The following is a 22,999-nucleotide window of genomic DNA, read 5'->3' as shown; positions in this document are numbered from 1 at the left end:
ACATACAAATGTTAATCTGTTGAAGTCAGGCACTATACCATGATAACTGGCTGAACCACTACCAGGAATAGGGCTGCATACACCACACATATCTGTGTCAGTTTGGGGTGGGGGCAACAGGCAACATGGGTAGGGGAAGGGACACTCAGGACATATCAGCTGGAATAATGGATTTGTCAACGCCATCAAAATGCAGACCATATGCGAGGCAAGTGAGAGAAACTTAATTACTTCAACAAGTAAAATGCAGAACAATGTAAACTTCAAAGGCAACAGCTCCAACATCACACTGCTTACATTTTATAACTTAAAAAGACATCTTTACTTGTGGTGTATCATTATTCTGAACATTAAACAAAAAAAACCATGCGTGTATGCAGTGGATAAAGAAAACTGGTACCTTTGAAAATATGGTAAACATTAGAGCTACAAAGAAACTTGTATTTACAACATGAAAAGAAAACAATTAGCATAATTCTGTTAACTGGAGATGTGTGTGTCTAATGTCACAGTCCATCCGTTACTCTACACCTGGGTCATGAAGGGGCCTTAGAGAGGCTGGGGAGTGATTGGGGTAGAGAGGGGCTGGGTAAAGCCAGAGGAGGGGCCAGGGGGAGATAGAGTAGAAACCAGGCAAGGGCTAGGCAAGGGCTAGGCAAGGGCTAGGCAAGGGCTAGGGAAGGGCTAGGCAAGGGCCATGTTGATAATGGGAGGGGCCAGGTAAAGCCAGGGAGAAACAGTTGAAGGACCAGGTACAGATAGGGAAGGACCAGTCGAAGCCACGGAGAAACTGTCTAAGGGTAAGGAAGAGATAGGGAGGGGCCAGGTAGAGATAAGGAGGGGCCAGGAAGGATCTTGGCATGGACATTCAGAACATGGCCAGACAATAAATTGTTAAGAATATATTAAGGAACTGTAAGGGTTGGACCCATACAAAACATCAATGAAATCATCAAGTTGAGTAAGGAATAGACTTATCAATAATTCACTACATTTCTTCTATTTAGCATAAAACATGAATAATTCTGTTTGTGGTGTGTGTGAGGAGGATATTAATGGCATGTTAAAACACAGGAAGAGTCTGGAGGTAACTTACACTCGGTCCCATAGGCAGAAGGCAGCATGCTGTAGGGGTTCTGGCCACCCTGATACGGGTACCCCGTCGATGGAATAAAAGAATTTGAACTCTGCCCACCGACGTAGGCCATGTTGTTTTCTGTGGTAGTTGTGGCAGCAGCGGCAACAGCAGCAACAGTGGCGGCAGTGTCCTGTGTGGAGGTTGTTGTGATGATGCTGTTCACCTCAGCTGCTGCTGATGTTGTGAGGATTTGAGCAAACTGGCCAGCAGTTCTGTTATAATTCAAAAACACCATTAAGTAATGAATGAACAAACATAAACAAAACAGAACATCAATACATATTTTCTGCTTTACTGATGAAACTTTGCAAAAGTCAATAATCAGACAGAATGTGACCCTCAAGAACTGACAACAGGAATATGTTGCGGCATCACCTTGCTATACTGTAAGTTTGCCTCACTCATAAGCTTCCAACATGCTTCCTGAAAAGAACATTTCTAGCACTTCAAAGATATCACCATACAAACTTAAGTCACCAAGTAATATAAGCAGTTTTGTCACAATATTTCCAAGACTCTTCATAAACATAGAAGTGGCATTAGCATGCAATAACTGTACAAAACCAAAGACCAAGAGATTTGAGCTAAATTAATCCTGTAAACCTTTGGCAAACATTCAGCTTGACATTGTCAGCACATAACACTCTTTACACTTGGGGAGTTTGACTTAAATTAAACCTATTTACTCAGGACAAAGAAAGTTTGACAAGTTTAACCCACTAACCCCTTAGAAGACGAGCAAAGTTTGCACCGACCCAGCTCTGAATTAAGCAAGTTTAACCCCTTAGCCATCAACAAACTAGCAAGGTTTAAATACAGCTTACTGAAATAAAAAGTCTGACTGTAGGCAGGCAAGAAATGCCAGCGTGGCAGCTGAGAAAGTTTAACCTAGGGTCTACATAAAGCGCAGTCCCTTGATGGCAGGTCAGTCTCAAGTGGCGGCCCAACACAGCTAAATACCACTTGATTGCACCTATTAATTTGTACAAAGTAGCCACTCACATCAAACAGACAGGTATCTCATAATGTAGGCTAAGACTGGCTGTTCCAACCAGCACAGACTTCAACCTGTGAAGATTTACATGCACTTGAACCGCTCAGTAGTCACCTAAACTAGCATCAAGCTGGCAGACTGGGCCAACACTTTCATGAGGCTTTGTGAACACTACGCCTCTGGAGTCCTCCCTGCAGCCAGCCAGCCAGAAGCTCAATGCCATCCACAAGTTTTACTTAGTTTAAACAGTAATGCTCACAGGAAAGTTCTAGACATTTTTTTAAAATTTTAAAAGGTATGGAGAGGACCCTTTGACATTAAATAACTTAATAAGTAAAAAGTAAACCTTTATCAGTTTAAATGTTATCAAATATGTATCTGTCAATTAAAATGGTTGGCAGAATATTATTCCTTGCTTGCTGCCATAGTGAGTGAGTTAAGTTTTATGCCACTTTTAGCAATACTCCAGCATTACCACAGAAGGGACAGCAGGAATGAGTTTCACACATTCTACCAATGTGGGTATGCCACAGACAAAAAGATTATGGTCCTTCAACAGATCAATATCACCTATGAATCTCACTCATTCACGTTAACAACATAAAGAAACATACATAAGTGGAGCTAAAAATATCTTCCTTAATATTTGAACAATATTTGCCATATGGCAACTGATTACCTCGGATCATCAACATACTCGCAGGTTTCCTCTTGATGTTTGAACAAAATGTCCTATTTTCATGAATACTTATGAATTTCAACGTATGATGAGGTGAAGGAAGACAAAAGATTTGTTGTCAGCCATTTCCACATATCTGATAATATTGCTGAAATATTTTAATGTTTTCAGCAACTTTTAGTAACTGTAACATCAAATAACTTGCACTATTACGTTTAAGTAACTAAACCTGTAAACGATCAATGTCCATTACACAGTGTTGGACACAGAACAGCATTTCTCTGAATAAAACTGCTGATCGTTTTCCCTTTGCCACAATCAATTACTGCATCTACTAAGTATACTGTGTAAATAAGACAAATCCATACATCAGTCATAAATGTTTCTTGTTACGACCAGTTATTTACTGGAAACATAGAGAATCTGTCATTTTTTGCCATAATATAAACTCAAACCTATTAAGACCATGGCTATAAATTTGCAGAATAGCCCATTCCCAATGTGCTGTGTTCTCGTAAATTTAGGGGAAAACCCCACAGCATCCACTTTAAAAAGTCAAACCAATGACCCTTCGACTTGTTACCATGACAACCACCAGAATTTAATTTCCCTTATTCCACACTCGACAATCAATTTTATTTTCTAGGCTGTCCCCAGCCATGCTAGGAAATAGTTTTGAAAGTATATGACCAAAATTCAGCCATGTCTAACGAGTCTCCGAGGTGTCATAACACATAGCCATTATTGACAAACTATCATCATAAAGCATCATACTAAAACCATTTAGCAATAAGCAATCTTTCAAGAAAATTACCCAAGCCACTTAGGGTCAAGTCAGGGATCAATGGAGAGCTTCACTGGGGATAGTCTGGGAGAGAGAGGCAGATACAGCCAGATCAGATCTTCCTACAAATGCTCAAAGTCCCTTCACATGAATAACATTTGCCTTCCGAGCAATCCTTCAGCTGGCTAGATTGTTTAAGATAGCTATAAGAAATTAGCAAATCACTGCCAAAATGGTATCACAAATGGCCATAAATCTTACCATATCATTAACAGATTGGAAGGAGGATATTTCTCTGCTTTCTACACCCCAGTACTATTGCTTGTTTTAAGTAGTTTGTTGAGCAATATATGATTTAGTTTTTGCTGCAGATTTCAACATTTGTCAGATGAGATTTGTCACATCAAATCAATAGTCAGATTGAAACAAAGCAAATGTGTTTTATTGGGATGTGATATTTTAATTGAACAGTTCTTCTTGCAGTAGACATACACGTTGACATGATGAACTACTCACTTATAAAAATTGGCTGGATATGTAGAATTCTGGAAAGTTGGAGAAGCCTTGTTTGGGTCCGCTGAAATCAAACAGATAAATACTACATATTTAAGATAACAGAACAATTTTGAGAAAGCAAAAAATTCTATTACCACCATGCTGATTTTTAAAACAAAAAATAGTCATGTCCGAAGACAAAACTAACTCACAAAAACAGTTGATGTTCTGGGGAGTGCTCTTTGACACATTCTACTGAACCTGCATGAACAAGCTAAACCCTTTAACCTTCTAATATCTGTGAGCTAGGTATTTAATACCCTAATCCCCTAACTTCTCTCCAGTATGACAAATCCATGGCTGCAGATCACATGACATGTGCTTGCTTGGCTGTCTCTACAGCCAGCCATCTTCACCTCATCATAAGAAAGTCTAACAAAGCACAATTAAGTAAGTGCTTGTTAACTGCGAACACCACATGCCAGCTGCTCTTGGGGCCCCTCCAGCAGCTGGGGCTGACTCCCCCACAGCTCCAGGTCAAGACTGACTCCCCCAGGGATGTTGTGACTGACCAGCCTGATTCACCAGGTAGGAAGCACAGCATCATAGCTGTGGCAGTGTAAATCTGACTGATCAATCACACTTAAACCAAGGAAAACATGGGAGGCCTACAACCCGGCCATAAAGTGCTGTCATGCATTGAAATCACTCATTTGTTGATACCCCATAGATAACTTAAAACACTCGATTCTGCCCTGTGTTATATCAAGGTTATTTCGCTTAAAATAGATATTATTATTTCAAGATAAATATACAAAACAAAAATTGTTAGGGATATATGTAAATTTTGAAATTATGAATAATGATATGTATATTCATTGACATACTGATAAAATATCAATCATAAAAATACCAATATCAGAAACTTATTTTGTCCAGTATATGAACAGATTCATATGTTCAGTCTATTATCTTGCAATATTCTTATGTTAAATAAAACAAATTCTATCTCACCTCAAAATTTGTCTAATAAAATATGTTTAAAATAAGGCAAAAATGGTAAAAATGCAATTAAACATAAAATATATTTGTGAAAGTATGGAGAAATACATTCCTAGAAGAGCAACTGATGGGTGGTGCCATAGCACAGGCAGACAGCAAGAACTCAATGACATACTAAACTGTAACATGTCCCACATCAAACCCAAGGACAGCCATACAGACATTGTATTTCTAATACCACCTCTAACTTCCCAATTTCCATTTCAACAGAGATACTTTTAAATATCCCAGGTTAATATTCAGGAGTTGATATGCGCCACTCACTATAAAGCAGACCAGTGATTGAAATGACAGGCAAATCAAAACAAATGGCACCATGGAAACACTTGTGGAGACTCACTTAAACAATTAGTAGAGACTGAAAATCACCATCAATCCCATAATCTCAATATTATCTGTGCCGGCTTCATAATTAAAACATGTCTGTTTGAGAAATCCCGAGTGGCACAATAACATCATGATAATCAATTCCAGCATAATATGAGCTTTACCAGGTTTACACTGCTAAGCTGCTGTATGGGCTGAGTGTATCACACATCCAGGGAGAAACAGGCGCACCACATACCACATACAAAATAAACCACTTGCAGTGGAATATTAACAGGTCGAAACCACAAAACAAACTGAATATCTCTTGTAAGAGAAATTTAGGAATCCCGATGAGAATATACCATATATATTTCATTAACAAGTTCATACAATATTGGATGTGACAGTTGGCAACTGAAACAGCTGAACTAAAAGAACTTAATAAATATAATTAAAACTTGACAATCAGAGGAACTGGACAGAGTCAATGTTGTTCAGGCTGCAGTCAGCAATAATTACAATATCACATCAATGTGCCTAATGCAGCTGGGCAGCAAAGCCAGTACTAAAATGGCATACTATATGGCAGACGAACAGTGAGGCCACTCCATGAGACCAGAAAACCTACAGCTTAATAAGCTAATGTAACAAAAGACAAGGGGGTGAGCAATGGGTTAACTCACCCTGAAATACCATGCAGCATGCTGACAAATACGGTAAAGCATACTATAAATCATAAAGGAAGTTGTCCACTCAATGATATACTACATATCCCCTGTTCTATCATGTGTGCCCAAATCCTTCTGTCACACACATAATCAAAATCAAACCTTTTATCTAAATCAATGTTTTGTTTCCATGAGAAATGTGAAGATGACACTTAAACTATTAAAAAACTGTCAAAAATAAAAGAAATCTGAAAATCAACTAAATGTTTGTTTGTTGCTCTGACCTGTGAAATTGTCCAGATTATCACTGGCTGTGCTTGCCGTGAAGGGAGACTCAGATGAGCTGTTCTCTGTGGAGGGTTCACTCTTCACAATCACTGAAAAACGCCATTGTTACCATACCTCATTACAAACTCACAAAGTCAATCATCGACTTTCAAGTTTGAATTTGGAATATAAGCTGATCATTAACACTATAAAACTGCTAGACTTCATCCATCATTCAATGTAAAAAACAGTTTTGTCCCCCCAAAATACTGTTGTTTCTGCCTAACATATTGTGAAAATGTCCTTTGGGCACTAAACTCAAACATCTGCCTTTGACTAGTCGAAAGACACAAAGCTAGAACATCCAAACCATTGCAACTCATTCTGTTGATAGATGAAATGTGCAAACAATTTTGTGCTCATTTCCACGCAATAGTACAGTCATTGTTCATTTGTCACCCCTGAACTGGTAATGATTAGTTGTTAGACCTGCTCTGATAACCTTCGCACACGGACAAGCCAAATCACCATCAGGATAAACTGCCGCCATCTTTCACCAAAATTAATTGCTTTGTCTTCAACAAGAACAACATGGCATAACTAAGATTACAGACATTTTGGGACTGATAAGACCAGGATATCTTGGGGAATTATCTTAATAAGTAAAATCACTCCCTTAAGCTTAAGAGAATGGTCTACTCGATGCTATTTGATTGTCCGGGACATAATTCAATAAAATATTATTTGAAGATGAGAATAAATAAGCATGTCTTTGTTTCATGAAACAGGCTTCATTCATAAAATTAAGAGCTTAAAATTTAAATTTAATGTGTGAGTGAGTATAGTTTTACGCCACACTCAGCAATATTTCAGCTATATGGCGGCAGTCTGTAAATAATCGAGTCTGGACCAGACAATCCAGTGATCAACAACATGAGCATCGATCTGCACATTTGGAAACTGATGACATGTGTCAACCAAGTCAGCGAGCCTGACCATCCGATCCCATTAGTTGCCTCTTATCTACCCCAGACCTTCACGGGTCAAAATTTAATGAAACACTTTAATAGTGCTTTCTTTTAATGCTGGATATAAACAAAGCACTGTATCTCCATGCTGATTATGCCCCTAATGTAACTACACAGGGTTTTTTCCTTCTTTCAGAGCAACAACCACTGAGTGTTTGAGTCAGGACGTTAATTAATAATTTATCATGAATAGGCTCTTTCTATAGCAGAAAGTGCAAGGTTTCAAAAAGTTTGAAGTGTGTTTGTACTTAGCAGAATAACTGAAATAACTTGCTTCACTTTAAAGCACATACAGAAATTCCACGTTTTAATGTAACCCAAAAAATACAAGGACCTCTGCCTCCATTACTCCATTAATCACTGAGCCAATGAAGACCTCTTATATTGGACTAGCATGCTTGGCTTGGAAAATGTGTTACTAATTTGGCTGGTATGATTTGCAAGGGTTTGGCTCTTGATTTGACAATTAGCAAAGTTGTTCTCACGACAGAAGCAAGAGAACACTCTCCAACTTGTCAGAGCAATCAAGTAGAATGTACTGACTTATGCATCATGCCATGATAATGCTCACGGCTCCTCAAAAACAAAATGGCTGTCTGTGGTTGGTGAAGAAGACAACAAAAACTCATGCACTCACTTGAAGCAAATTGTATCAGGTAGAGATGAAGGGCCATAAATACAATGAGATTCCATTTAAAGCAAGCACAGAAAGGGAGACTGAGCAATTACCAGCAATTGAGTGTCTAAGTGCCCAATGGACTGGGAGTTGGTAAATCTAATCAGTGCCATTGGTGGGAAGCTGGGGTTCTGACTGGGGAGTTCCCTAGTCCTTGGTCTTAATGAATTGGACAAACTGATCCACAACAGACACAGGCATTACCACGGTGAACCAGAGGGCCTGGACCTATTTGTCTCACAAGTGTAACCATTTAGCGACTGTAAAAAGGAGAATTTGTTCGCACATTCAGCTGAAGAGGGGATGCTGTGGAATTAAGCCCAAATCTTCTTGGACTAATATGATGGCAATATTTTCATTACTTGCAATGTCACCAGGGGTACATGGAAGAAAAATATTTGACATCTTGAAAACGAGTTTTAAAGAGAAAACGCTTGAAGGGTATTTTAGTGGTGGCATGGTGTGGAATGCATTAACTACTGTTGATAAACACACTGAAAAGTATTTGTTGAATACTTACATGAGGATGCATTAACAGGGTTGCTAATCACCCAAGAGTTAGGGTTGGCGTAGGTTGTCCCATCTGACACGGGCAGAACCAAGCTGCCTAAACATACAAAAAACCCATGATAACATTAACCTTACCAGTGTCATACAGGACAGACAAGCCTGCATGGTTCTAGGCCATGTAAACTTGAATATAATTGCAGTAGAGAATACAGAAAGGATGTGGATGTTAATCACAAACATGACATTTGCAAAAAGAAAGTTACAAGGAAAAAGACCTGTGCACAAATTTATCAAATTTATCACTGGCAGCAAAAGGAAATGTCCAGTAAAGTTGTGAGACGCTTCCAAATATATTTGACCTTTCAGACAAGAGGTTTTCCAGAGAATATGTAGGTGTCAACAAAAAAGCTCTGTTGACAGCTGCACAGCCATCTTCTCCCTCATCACAACACAGAATTGTGACCAGTTTTTAAATGGTGTGATAGTTTTGGAGCATATGTCAACTCATCCAAATTGGTTTCATGGGATGAAGAAGATTGGGCCATGATTGGACCCTGGTGATAATTTTGATAAGTTGCAATGGTGTCAGTACTGGCATGGCTGAGATTGATGGGTGATTCAGTGATGCAGACCAACCATAATGTCTCCCTAGTTCCATAACAATGGACACTACCCAGCTCTATCGCATCATCTCTCTGATAAGACCTCTGACAATAACTCATAAATTTCCTTGTCACAGTGTCAATGCGAAACTGGTGAAATATGTCAGATATGCCCCAGCCCACAATTCTTTATATAGTTCTCACATTGAATGTAATGTAGCACAAAACATTACGTATCATAAATAGAAATATTACTCCATAGCTTTGGGATGAATCTACTCACATTCAAAGCACTAAAAAGTGGCATAAAATATGCATGTGAAAAGTTCTTTAAATAGATATCATACTTTTTTAGCTTGAAAGGAATATTTACTCTGAGATTTTAGTTTAATGTATAATCTTTTAGACACTAGTAAATTGATACATTCCACTGGGTTATGGAAGCGTCTACAAAACAAAGTGATAAGAGAATAATTTCTAATAAATGCACAGACAGATCCTGTTTTACCAGGATGCGAACAACGCCTGTCCATACAAGAAAGTCTCGAGCAGGATATCACAAGTTTAGTTAAAATAATAATATGTCTCACCCTCAGCAGTGCCATTTGTGTTGAGAGTGTCGGAGAGGGCCTGAGCCTGTGCTTGAGCCTGGGCTTGTGCTTGAGCTTGTGCTTGAGCCTGTGCCTGAGCTTGGTTGAGAGGGGAGTTTGTGGCACTGTCAAGGTGGGAGCTGCTGCCTGGGCTGCTGGACAGGGGCTGCAGATCCACCAACCTATAACACAGTCATGTACTTCAGTTGTAGTTATAGACAGGGGCTGCAGATCCACCAACCTATAACACAGTCATGTACTTCAGTTGTGGCTATAGACAGGGGCTGCAGACCCACTAACCCATAACAAAGTCATGTACTTCAGTTGTAGTTATAGACAGGGGCTGCAGACCCACTAACCCATAACACAGTCATGTACTTCAGTTGTGGCTATAGACAGGGGCTGCAGACCCACCAACCTATAACAAAGTCATGTACTTCAGTTGTAGTTATAGACAGGGGCTGCAGACCCACCAACCTATAACACAGTCATGTACTTCAGTTGTAGTTATCAGACCCACCAACCTATAACACAGTCATGTACTTCAGTTGTGGCTATAGACAGGGGCTGCAGACCCACTAACCCATAACAAAGTCATGTACTTCAGTTGTAGTTATCAGACCCACCAACCTATAACACAGTCATGTACTTCAGTTGTAGTTATAGACAGGGGCTGCAGACCCACTAACCCATAACAAAGTCATGTACTTCAGTTGTAGTTATAGACAGGGGCTGCAGATCCACCAACCTATAACACAGTCATGTACTTCAGTTGTAGTTATAGACAGGGGCTGCAGATCCACTAACCCATAACAAAGTCATGTACTTCAGTTGTAGTTATAGACAGGGGCTGCAGATCCACCAACCTATAACACAGTCATGTACTTCAGTTGTAGTTATAGACAGGGGCTGCAGATCCACCAACCTATAACAAAGTCATGTACTTCAGTTGTAGTTATAGACAGGGGCTGCAGACCCACCAACCTATAACACAGTCATGTACTTCAGTTGTAGTTATCAGACCCACCAACCTATAACACAGTCATGTACTTCAGTTGTGGCTATAGACAGGGGCTGCAGACCCACTAACCCATAACAAAGTCATGTACTTCAGTTGTAGTTATCAGACCCACCAACCTATAACACAGTCATGTACTTCAGTTGTAGTTATAGACAGGGGCTGCAGACCCACTAACCCATAACAAAGTCATGTACTTCAGTTGTAGTTATAGACAGGGGCTGCAGATCCACCAACCTATAACACAGTCATGTACTTCAGTTGTAGTTATAGACAGGGGCTGCAGATCCACTAACCCATAACACAGTCATGTACTTCAGTTGTAGTTATAGACAGGGGCTGCAGATCCACTAACCCATAACACAGTCATGTACTTCAGTTGTAGTTATAGACAGGGGCTGCAGATCCACTAACCTATAACACAGTCATGTACTTCAGTTGTAGTTATAGACAGGGGCTGCAGACCCACCAACCTATAACACATTCATGTACTTCAGTTGTAGTTATAGACAGGGGCTGCAGATCCACCAACCTATAACACAGTCATGTACTTCAGTTGTAGTTATAGACAGGGGCTGCAGACCCACCAACCTATAACACAGTCATGTACTTCAGTTGTAGTTATAGACAGGGGCTGCAGATCCACTAACCCATAACACAGTCATGTACTTCAGTTGTAGTTATAGACAGGGGCTGCAGACCCACCAACCTATAACACAGTCATGTACTTCAGTTGTAGTTATAGACAGGGGCTGCAGACCCACCAACCTATAACACAGTCATGTACTTCAGTTGTAGTTATAGACAGGGGCTGCAGATCAACTAACCCATAACACAGTCATGTACTTCAGTTGTGGCTATAGACAGGGGCTGCAGATCCACTAACCCATAACACAGTCATGTACTTCAGTTGTAGTTATAGACAGGGGCTGCAGATCCACTAACCCATAACACAGTCATGTACTTCAGTTGTGGCTATAGACAGGGGCTGCAGATCCACTAACCTATAACACAGTCATGTACTTCAGTTGTAGTTATAGACAGGGGCTGCAGATCCACTAACCTATAACACAGTCATGTACTTCAGTTGTAGTTATAGACAGGGGCTGCAGACCCACCAACCCATAACAAAGTCATGTACTTCAGTTGTAGTTATAGACAGGGGCTGCAGATCCACTAACCTATAACACAGTCATGTACTTCAGTTGTAGTTATAGACAGGGGCTGCAGACCCACTGAACCATAACAAAGTCATGTACTTCAGTTGTAGTTATAGACAGGGGCTGCAGACCCACCAACCCATAACAAAGTCATGTACTTCAGTTGTAGTTATAGACAGGGGCTGCAGACCCACCAACCCATAACAAAGTCATGTACTTCAGTTGTAGTTATAGACAGGGGCTGCAGATCCACTAACCTATAACACAGTCATGTACTTCAGTTGTAGTTATAGACAGGGGCTGCAGACCCACCGACCGATAACAAAGTCATGTACTTCAGTTGTAGTTATAGACAGGGGCTGCAGACCCACTGAACCATAACAAAGTCATGTACTTCAGTTGTAGTTATAGACAGGGGCTGCAGACCCACCAACCCATAACAAAGTCATGTACTTCAGTTGTAGTTATAGACAGGGGCTGCAGACCCACCAACCCATAACAAAGTCATGTACTTCAGTTGTAGTTATAGACAGGGGCTGCAGATCCACCAACCTATAACACAGTCATGTACTTCAGTTGTAGTTATAGACAGGGGCTGCAGACCCACCAACCCATAACAAAGTCATGTACTTCAGTTGTAGTTATAGACAGGGGCTGCAGACCCACTGAACCATAACAAAGTCATGTACTTCAGTTGTAGTTATAGACAGGGGCTGCAGACCCACCAACCCATAACAAAGTCATGTACTTCAGTTGTAGTTATAGACAGGGGCTGCAGACCCACCAACCCATAACAAAGTCATGTACTTCAGTTGTAGTTATAGACACGGGCTGCAGACCCACTAACCCATAACACAGTCATGTACTTCAGTTGTAGTTATAGACAGGGGCTGCAGATCCACTAACCCATAACACAGTCATGTACTTCAGTTGTAGTTATAGACAGGGGCTGCAGATCCACTAACCCATAACAAAGTCATGTACTTCAGTTGTAGTTATAGACACGGGCTGCAGACCCACTAACCCATAACACAGTCATGTACTTCAGTTGTAGTTATAGACAGGGGCTGCAGACCCACCAACCTATAACACAGTCATGTACTTCAGTTGTAGTTATAGACAGGGGCTGCAGATCCACTAACCCATAACACAGTCATGTACTTCAGTTGTAGTTATAGACAGGGGCTGCAGATCCACTAACCCATAACAAAGTCATGTACTTCAGTTGTAGTTATAGACACGGGCTGCAGACCCACTAACCCATAACACAGTCATGTACTTCAGTTGTAGTTATAGACACGGGCTGCAGACCCACTAACCTATAACACAGTCATGTACTTCAGTTGTAGTTATAGACACGGGCTGCAGACCCACTAACCTATAACACAGTCATGTACTTCAGTTGTAGTTATAGACAGGGGCTGCAGACCCACTAACCTATAACACAGTCATGTACTTCAGTTGTAGTTATAGACACGGGCTGCAGACCCACTGAACCATAACACAGTCATGTAATGTACTTTTGAAGATCTTGTTGACAGTCATTATTCCCATCTTCACTGAACTATGTGCAAGCTGGCCAGCAAAGACAACATTAGATCAACACAATTATTACCTGTCCGTTAAAAACTGCCTCTAAAATCAAGATGCAATCACAATAACATTTTCACACCGGAAAAAAATAATGACAGCCTGAAACGAAAAAAAAAAAAGGATCTCCCCTTATTTTCCTGGGCACCAGTCTACTTATTCTTGACAGTCTTCAGCAGACACTGAAGTGTTTACAACTAAAAGAATCACCTTGAACCATAAAATTCATTCTGTACTTTACAAACATTTTAATGTTCAGAAATTGTCACTAAGCATATTTTCATCCCATGAAAATTTTTCAGTTTTATCAATTCCCAGAGAAAAGTCCATACTGCTTGTACAATTGTAAGGCTATTGTTAGTTTCATACAGGGGGTCTTACGCCGTACCATCATAAAACACTCTTTGAAAAAGCAGGCAGAATTTTTTATCAAAGAATTTCATCCGGATGGGATTTTGACAGGATGCACAATAATCACATGCTTTCTTCTCTCAAAACAGTTTTTGGCATTTCTAATGAATTAGCCTTGTCATCTGGTGTCTCCAAGAATACTTTGCCAGCTAGCTTTTTCGATGTTCTTTCATTTTAACACACCACCACCTAATTTCAATGAGGAAAATTGCCATTAAACCATGCAGAGCAGGAACTAAATGGGTTGCTAATCTCCTGACGTCAAAGAATTGACATTTATAATCATGTTTTTTCTTCTTTCCACTATCTTATCAAATACAAAAATAATAAAAAAATTAATATATATTTATGTCAATTTTCAGAATTTGTGCATTCCTTCCCTGCCAGCCAGAGTTCAGCAAGTGCAGATTTCAACCAAATGTTACTGTGTTAAAATAGATTTCATTTAAAAGTTAGATAGAAGAAATTAATCATGAGTTCCGCAAGCCAAGCTGTGACAGATCAGCTGGTCCACTAACTGCAGTATCTGTAATTTTAACACAGCAGGATGTAGGCGGAGACTTATTCACCAGTATACCAATAAAACCAGTTTCACTTAGTTCTAAAACTTAGCTGCAATTAATCATATTCAAGGCTGCATGAAGTTGATGGTCCATTAAACAGCACCAACTAAACATCCAGCACTGTTGTTAACGATTATACATTAACCCGATGTTTATGTACAGAACAATCCATAATGCACCATTTTTCACAACAATGGATAAGGTTTATATTACTTAGCCAAATAACTGCCGTCCATCACAAGATGCCTTTTTTCCCAAAATATCCCTTTACAGATTTTTTAACACAAACAATAGGCATCAATAAATAGTTCCTGGATGACAAAACCCTCTAAAATGATGAATAGTACATCACATAACCTTCACCATCACAGCTCCCTCCAAACCCTATTTTCTGTACAGACAAAAATGGACAGAAATCAGCCACTTAATATGAATAGTTAATGCTGATGATAATTTCTTGCCGAATGTTTTCCAAGATGCAATCTACACTGTGAAAATGCTCTTTATGGCTGTTAAGCTTCTTTGCTGGAATCAAACTGTGAGATCTCTTGTCTAAGCATCTCAATTTGACACAAATTTGGCTTAACTGTCAAGTGATTGGTTTAAGCGCTCCATAATGCCTGCAGATAGTGATTGGAGGAATGTTCACCTGATTATCTGCTCATGTCATAAATGTTTAAGTACCCCTGACAGCAAGGGCACCAGAGCAGCCAGCTTTAGCCAATATTCAAAATTTATCCTACCTGCTTCATCTTGTTTAGAATGAAGCATCAGACACTTTATCAATAACAACTGAATCAATGCACAGAATACAATATAAAAAAAATCTGTACAAAGTGTTTTATAAACCTGGCCCTAGTCCCTCCAACAAATAACAATATTACAACTGATGTATATTAGATCAGATTCCTCCACTTACAAAAATGAGTACTTTGAATACACACATTTAGATGAATAATAATATACATCAAATTTGGTACAAGCTTATTTTAAAGTTCACAAAGTTCATGTTCCAAAGCTAAATTAGATAATGACCACAGTACATATATGAAATCTTTAAGAAAGAAGTGTATGACTTCCAGTTAAATCCATCCTGACACTTTTTCTTTTAAATGGCATATCTAGACGCTAGCACCAAAGAAAATTGTCCTAATTATTCCCACAAAAAAATCTGCTTTTGTTTTTTTTAACACAGTCAGTCTCTTTCCTAGCATAGAAATCAATAGTGCATCTCAATATCAAAGAGCGACAATGCCTACAAGTCTGTAATATTTTATCAATTAAAACCAGTGAAACAGAAGACATTTTAGATTCTCCTAAAAAATGTCCACAGCTGACAGACTCAGGACATTAATAAATGTTCACGCTAAACTACACAGAAAGGCTTCAGTTGAGCAATTTCATTAGTAAAATGACACACTATGTAATATAAGGAAAATCTATCATAAAATAGAAAGTTTTTGTTTCAGTGTTTAATTCACAGTTTCCTAAAGGTTGTTGTTCCTGAAACAGATCTAGTGTAGCATTACACATACTGACCTAAAGACGGGCAGTATCAGCATTACTAGCTAATCATTGAAACAACCAGTTTTTTAAGCAGGCCAGTATTTTATGTTAAACTAAATCTTTGTTAAATGAACCAATATAAAACAGAAAAAAATTCTAGGCTTTGTAATCTAGCAAGAAAGACTAAAAGGATTACATTGCACTGTTCTTGTCAAATAATAATAAATGCTGTAATTCAACATTCATTCAGGGATCCTACACTGGGTATTTCAGTATTGAAAGAACATCTCTAACGTGATGAGATTAGTGATGTCAAGATGTTATGGTTGAAGGTCACAGTTGAGTTGCTAGCCAAGGCATTACATCTCTGAATTAATTTTTTAGGAATTCCTGACAGTGTGGAGAGGCTCAGAGAAGAAACTATCTGGAAAATGCACATAGGTGAGCTGGTTCATGGATGTCAAAATATTGTTCCACATGAAGATGATGTTACCCATACTAAGCCTGCCGCACCTGAAGACATTGCATAACCTGTCATCAGGTTACACAGCAATTAATCAGTAAATTAGTTTGTGATCATTAAGATTCATGAGGATCCAATATAAGTTGAAGTTTCTCAACAAAAGTTGAGAGTATAATTAATGCACAGTAATTATGGAGAAATCACATGCCATTCCATTGAATCATGTTCTTCCCACTAAGTTAGTGCATTCTGAACACATCCACAGTGGGTACATTTGAACGAAGCTTTTAACCTACACCATTATAATTCAAATTTAATCATAAAACTAATTCACAGGCTGGGAAAAAGAATATAACTTTATTTAGTAACTCTGAAAATGAAAACATGAAATCTTTAGCACATTGTGAAAGTGAGAGAGAGAGAGAGAGAGAGAGAGAGAGAGTGTGTGTGTGTGTGTGTGTGTGTCATGCTAGTCTACAAGGACTAGCAGCGGAGGGAGGAACACAACAGGCTGGCCTGCGTCAGGGTCAGTGCACATGTTTACATGTAGAACAGGTGTCCCCTGACCTTACGACTGTAATAATCCAGTTCTAATCCTAATCTCTACAAGCTCACAAGTCCCTCTACCCACATCACATGTAGTAGTATGTTGGGGAGTGTAGTATAGTCGGCTGTAAGGACTCAGTGTGTCAGCCTTGCCAGCCCATTCACGTTGTACTACTATAGACAGGTGGCCCTCAACATGTCTGCTAGATTGTATTCCACTGTAATCTCCTGCATACTCCTATTACTGTGGCTATTCTGTACTCCTCCCACCCGTACTCCCTGTGCCCCTGCTGGCAGCTCCTCCAGGATGACACTAGGCCAAGGTGATATGTCATCAGTGAACTGAGCAGGGAAGGGACACCAGACTCAAACACATACCTTGATGCTGCTACTGACACCACAGGACTGGTGTTGTCGACCAACTCAGATTCGTTATCAAGTCGAGACCGCTTCACCTGAAAAACACAATGTGGATTCTCATCAAACTGACAGAACATTGTAGGGTTCTGTTGTTCCCGCTTGACTAGGACGACACAGCCATACACAGCCAATCACAATTTAGAAAGCTGGCCTTAGACAATATGACTTTGCCACTTGAATGATCGGTTGAGTTGATAGTACTTTAATAGCCTGGGATGCTGGAGACAACAGTAAGCTCAAGTACAAAGGCCAGTTGAAAAAGAATGTGGTATACGCAAGGATAGTGGACTCCGTACAGGTGAAAGGGCAGACTCTTGGCTAAGAACCTGTATAAACACTGCTTAGACCTACCCAGGTCCATGCTCTACACCAGTTAAAGCAGGACGTCACTCAGTATGGAAATATTTAGTCTATGCACCTTGACTAGGCAAATTGTTTGAAGTATATTATCAATAAGGTGGCTCAATAATCCGAGGAGCATCAGCCTAAAATTCCAGGAAGTACAAACCAAAGTCCACACACCCACAACAGTGAGTTTGGTGAAGCACAAGGAATACAATTTCTCAAAACAACCATGCATAAACACAAGATATCTCCATCGGCCACAATGCAGCTAAATCCCAAATTTGACTCTTGGCTGTGTCTGTGTGTAGAATGTGAAAGCCACATTCCCTTCCTCAAACCCTCCTTACTACACACTGCTAAGTCTTGTGTCCACTGACCTATTTTCACAGCAAACATGCCACAAAGTTCACTTTCAACAAAACTCCAAAGCATTATATAATGCTGTTTGAAAGAGCTTAACAGCAAGGATTTTACACAAAAAGTGCAAGAGAGCAAACATGTTAAGCAAATATACCAGAGAGGCTCTAATTATGTGATTACGGCAGCAACACAGGACTGTGTGCCTCCTCCAAGCGCTCTGACACAGCAGTGAATATACATACAAAATCACCTGTCAATATATATCATACATTATGCCAGGCAACAAGGTTACATCATTTCAACAAAACAATTCTATTAGAAACTGTATTATACTATCCTTTCTTTTCCTTCTTCAAACAGTTTCAAAGTCCCAACTGGCAAAAGGCAAAATTTTTGTGTGCACTATTTGGCAGGTGGCAAGTGTATGAATATTTCACAGTATTCACTGCCATGTAGAGTTCCAAGCATTATTTATTCAGCAGAGTAAAATTAATTGTGACAGGTTGCATCTGGCATCCATTGGTAAAGCCCTGGCCAAATATACAGGTAAATGACAAGGTACTGGAAAAGACTGGTACATATACAGCATCAGCTTCATCACGTACAATGCCTGCTTCTCACACAACTGCCACAACCACATTTGTATACAATCACTTGGTGGAGGACAGGAGAAACAAAACTCATTAATGTTTAAATAAATAACAAAATATTTCAAATAAACAAATTCTTTAACAACACAGTGTCCTGCATGCCTAAGCAAACATAGATAATTCAATAACAGCCTTTTACACTCTTTATGAATTTTAACACCTATTGCTATTTACATACAGCAGATAGGTTAAATTCATTAATGATAGAAAGGAAAGACTTAAAATTCTTCATGAGAAACATAATATTCCTTCATGACAAAAATCGCATTTCCAAATGCACAAATGCTCTAAATAATCCAAACCATTTAAGTGTGCATAATGTCTTACAAGTATGTCCAACAAGTGTGTTAACAAACAAGGATAGAGCAGTAATTCTGTGACCTAGTCAAAGGCTGACTACAAGATGCCAAGGAGATATCACGGCTTGGGGGAACAGGGTCAATCCCTAACAACAATACTAGCACAGCCCAGCACAACCTTGTAGTGAAAGTAAAATCTACTGCAAATACATAGCAGAAAAACACAGGACATAACAGAAACATGCCCTCCAACGAAAGTGCTTTACAGCTCCACTTCTCTGGAATGTTCAGCGGTGAGAGGATGAGTTGTGTGGGTAAAAGTTGGCCACAAACTCCTGTGACATCGTACCCATGATGTGTGACTACTGGGTATGGTGTGGGAGAGCACTTGAGCTCTGAATATGCTGGATGGCAAAGTTTGTTATTACCGGGAGCTGTAATGACCCAGTGTTGCATATACCCTAGTCATTACACCCTCTGTCCTGCAGCAGCTCACAAACACTGGCTAACACTGACTTAGCACACCCTCAAACATAATCATTGTCCTCACTACAAACTCAACAAAAGCCTCCCTCAATGGGACAACTTTACGACATCCACACTAAATGCATATTACCTGTCAGTGAACACTGACAGGTTTCTTTTGTGAAAGTTTAAGGCTATTTAATAGACTTGCTAGGTGTACTTATTCTCAAAGCAAATAACAACATCAAACATCTAAAATTGTCAATAAAATATCTAGGATTGGAATTAATATTTTAAACTCAAAGAGTGTTCAAATACATCTTGGTGCAATCTCTGTAAGGATGTGATATTCATGGAGGCAACTGCTAAACTCAAAGCAGTCACATGTTTACCTGACAAAATTATGACCATTTATGGAAATTAAATATTTTAAGTCAAAGGTGATGATGTTACTGACAATAGGTTCTGACATTCAACTGGCTTCTTTAGGGAACATAACGTTTATGACATGTAAAATATCTTGTTTCTCTACTGGTGGATCAGTTGTACACCATTCCAAACTAAGGAAGATGACAAAACACAATTTCCTTGATCTATTATGTTTGTTACAGTTTTAATAAACAATAACTTGCTTAGTTTCATAGTATTAAAAATAGCAATATGTGCTGCAGACAAACACAATCAACCAGAAAACACAACAACTTTGTATTTCATCACGAACAGTTTGTCAAATGTAGTCCAAATATTTTTAAAAAGTAGCTATGAAACTGTTCTTTATGGGTTGGGTTTAAAAATTTAATCAAGCTGTTATTCCTTCCAGATTAAAGTTGTGGAATAACATGTAAAGACCAAATGAAGGACAGCTAGTTTGACACACTGCTAAAAGTCCTTGTCTACAGGTTCTAGAGCACAAGTATATTTCTACAACAATTATGGCTATCAAAGATGATTGTTTTCTGTCATCTAATGTGGTGGATCCTTAATGAAATTACCATGGTAATGACTGGCACACGTGTTAACCTTCAGAATACTGCACATTTTAACTGCATCATTGCAGTATGATTAAGCATGTGATTAATGCCACAGAAAGGTCACAGTTAATGAAACTCTTCAGCTGTAGGATATGAAAACACCGCAGAAAGAACATGGATCATTGGCAAAATTCTTGTGCTACTTTGTGCTGAAAATAAAGCCTACAAAACTGCCTACATAAAGAGTATGGCAGCACTAACCATTGTGAGGTTCTCCAAGAAGGTGGATATCGGCATGATCTGTGTCATCTTGCCCTGTTGTTGTGGTACAGTCAATGGGTTCACAGACAATGTGCTAAAACCTGCTTTTTCCTGGTCACAGGAATTCAGTAGTATTTGTCTCTTCCCACAACCAGTATACTTGTAAACATATTCCTTCACACACTAGTACTGTTCTAATGCTGACAGTCATACACAACAAAAGCAAGCTTCCATATGAATACCCTTTGTCATCTCTTTGGGGACATGCAGGAATACCAATGAGTGCAGGCTCCAGGTGACTTTGTGGCACCTCCAGCTAATCCTCCTTTAGTGTGTATGGTCTACATCCATGTGCCACTCTTACAAGGGGGTGATGAGAACAGAATGTAGGCCTGAGATGACAACATTGGTTCCCACGTGGTTTAGTCAGTAATGAGAGGACTTGGTGTTGTGGTGGATAATACACTGTGGGAAATGAGCACATCACAGTGCTAGTGAACAACTGTTTGCCTCCATAACTCTCATATCTGCATGTGAGAATCAGGCTGGTCCATTATGGTATTTGACTGATGCAAATCACAGCAGAGAGGACTTATCTCTCCAGAAATCTGTAAACATGTGCTGTGGCCGCACCATAAAGTGGTGAGAGCTGGGATGGACACTTTATCTTACAGCCAGTTCTTGTCAACTTGCTAAATGGTCCCTGTCAGAACCACACTTAGATCAATGTGCTGACAACCTCACAACATTCAACAAGGCAAAATGGCAAAAGTCCAGACAAAAAATGTCTAATATCCACCAACCATTTGAAACAGATCTTTTTCAAGCGTGGTCAGTCAACAAGTTTAAAATGCTGCTAAACTCCACCTGCTTGTTTCAAAGCTTTAAGTGATGATGATCAAACACAAAGTTGTTTAAGTACAACACCCCAGTATCCACTGGGTAGAACCGCCTCCTGGGGAACACTTTCCCCAACAAAATGGATGTCAAGCAAATGTCTTTTCCAAATAGTGCTGAGTTCGAACAGCTTCCTCCATTAACTGGCACACACAACTAAACTCCAAGACTTCAAGTCAACAGGAACTTGTGGTGAAGTTAGTCAAGTTTGTGACAAACCTGGGCATGTATGGTGATTCCACTGGTTTAGGCACTGTGTAACACACAAGACCAGATACACTCTGGGACAAGCTGCTGACATCCTGTTGCCATGGTTACAATATCTATAATCCTGTTTCTATCAAAACTTGAGCTGTTTATCCTGTCAAATGTGTTGGACTGAAGGCAGGTAGGGCTTGAAACTGAGGATAGGACTTTTTCTCTATCTACCAACATTTACATGAATGTTGTGTTGCTAGCCCCAACCTTATCACTAGCCCCCTAGTGGAGCGTGTGGAACTGGGGCACTGTTAGGGTGGGGCACTAGAATACTAAATGTTACCAGGCTGTATCACTCTCGCTATGAATGCAGATGACACATATTCACAAACATTCTTTAACATACAAAATACATGAAAAAGAAAATTCACTCTGAAAACCATATCAATAAATGATTTTCATCTTAATAACCTCATAGAAAAATATTGATTTTTGCACATTTTAACCTGAATAAAAATTTATGTAGATTTTGGTTCTAAAAAAAAAATACTTGTAGAAATAATTAAATAATTCTATATTAAAAAAGAATGATTTCTCTCTTAGCAGAAATCTATCTTTTAACAGATGTTTTCTTATCTGCAGCAAGTATTTTGATATTAATTTTATATTTATTCATAAAGGCACAAGCAATACCAAGTATAAATGGTTGAAGACTGACAAACTAAGATACAACCTTAGTGAGGCCCCTGTGCTGGCTGGGAGTGAGAGTCATGTGAAATTCTCCTCCATTCCTCCCCCTGTCCCATAAGCTTAGGGAGGAGGGCCTCACAGAAGAGACATCAGTCTACAACAGCTGGGCTTCACCTCTGCACAGCCATAAACATGCCAAAATCTAACCTCATTTTCTCTATAATTAAATACCTAAATAAACGATTTCTTCAATGATTTCCCTTTAAAAAAATGTCAGTTTGAAGCAGTAAAGAAAGTTACTAGTTTACAAGTGATTTAATATCTTGTCTTGCTGTTTTTATTATTTTTTCTAGATGCTGCCAGAATAAAGTTTCAACCCTCCAG

General features: G+C 39.3%; 1 protein-coding gene across 12 annotated transcripts in view; it reads right to left on the bottom strand.

Annotated features, from left to right (window-relative positions):
* The window catches only part of LOC137290304 (eyes absent homolog 1-like), a 149,191-nt gene that overhangs the window by 34,336 nt on the left and 91,856 nt on the right, over nucleotides 1–22,999 (bottom strand). For 11 of the 12 annotated variants that reach the window (XM_067821120.1, XM_067821112.1, XM_067821122.1 and 8 more), the window contains exons 3-8: nucleotides 17,438–17,514; nucleotides 9,803–9,984; nucleotides 8,621–8,707; nucleotides 6,414–6,506; nucleotides 4,112–4,172; nucleotides 1,097–1,350 (exon numbers count right to left, since the gene is read on the bottom strand). In XM_067821120.1, the coding sequence (XP_067677221.1) occupies nucleotides 1,097–1,350; nucleotides 4,112–4,172; nucleotides 6,414–6,506; nucleotides 8,621–8,707; nucleotides 9,803–9,984; nucleotides 17,438–17,514 (754 nt within the window). Of the gene's footprint in view, nucleotides 1–1,096; nucleotides 1,351–4,111; nucleotides 4,173–6,413; nucleotides 6,507–8,620; nucleotides 8,708–9,802; nucleotides 9,985–17,437; nucleotides 17,515–20,830; nucleotides 20,911–22,999 lie in introns of those variants that run through there. The other variant, XM_067821116.1, reaches the window with a different exon arrangement.

This window comes from Haliotis asinina, chromosome 7, assembly GCF_037392515.1.
Source record: "Haliotis asinina isolate JCU_RB_2024 chromosome 7, JCU_Hal_asi_v2, whole genome shotgun sequence".
Lineage (NCBI taxonomy): Eukaryota > Metazoa > Mollusca > Gastropoda > Lepetellida > Haliotidae > Haliotis > Haliotis asinina.
This window is presented reverse-complemented; position numbering and strand designations above follow the sequence as displayed.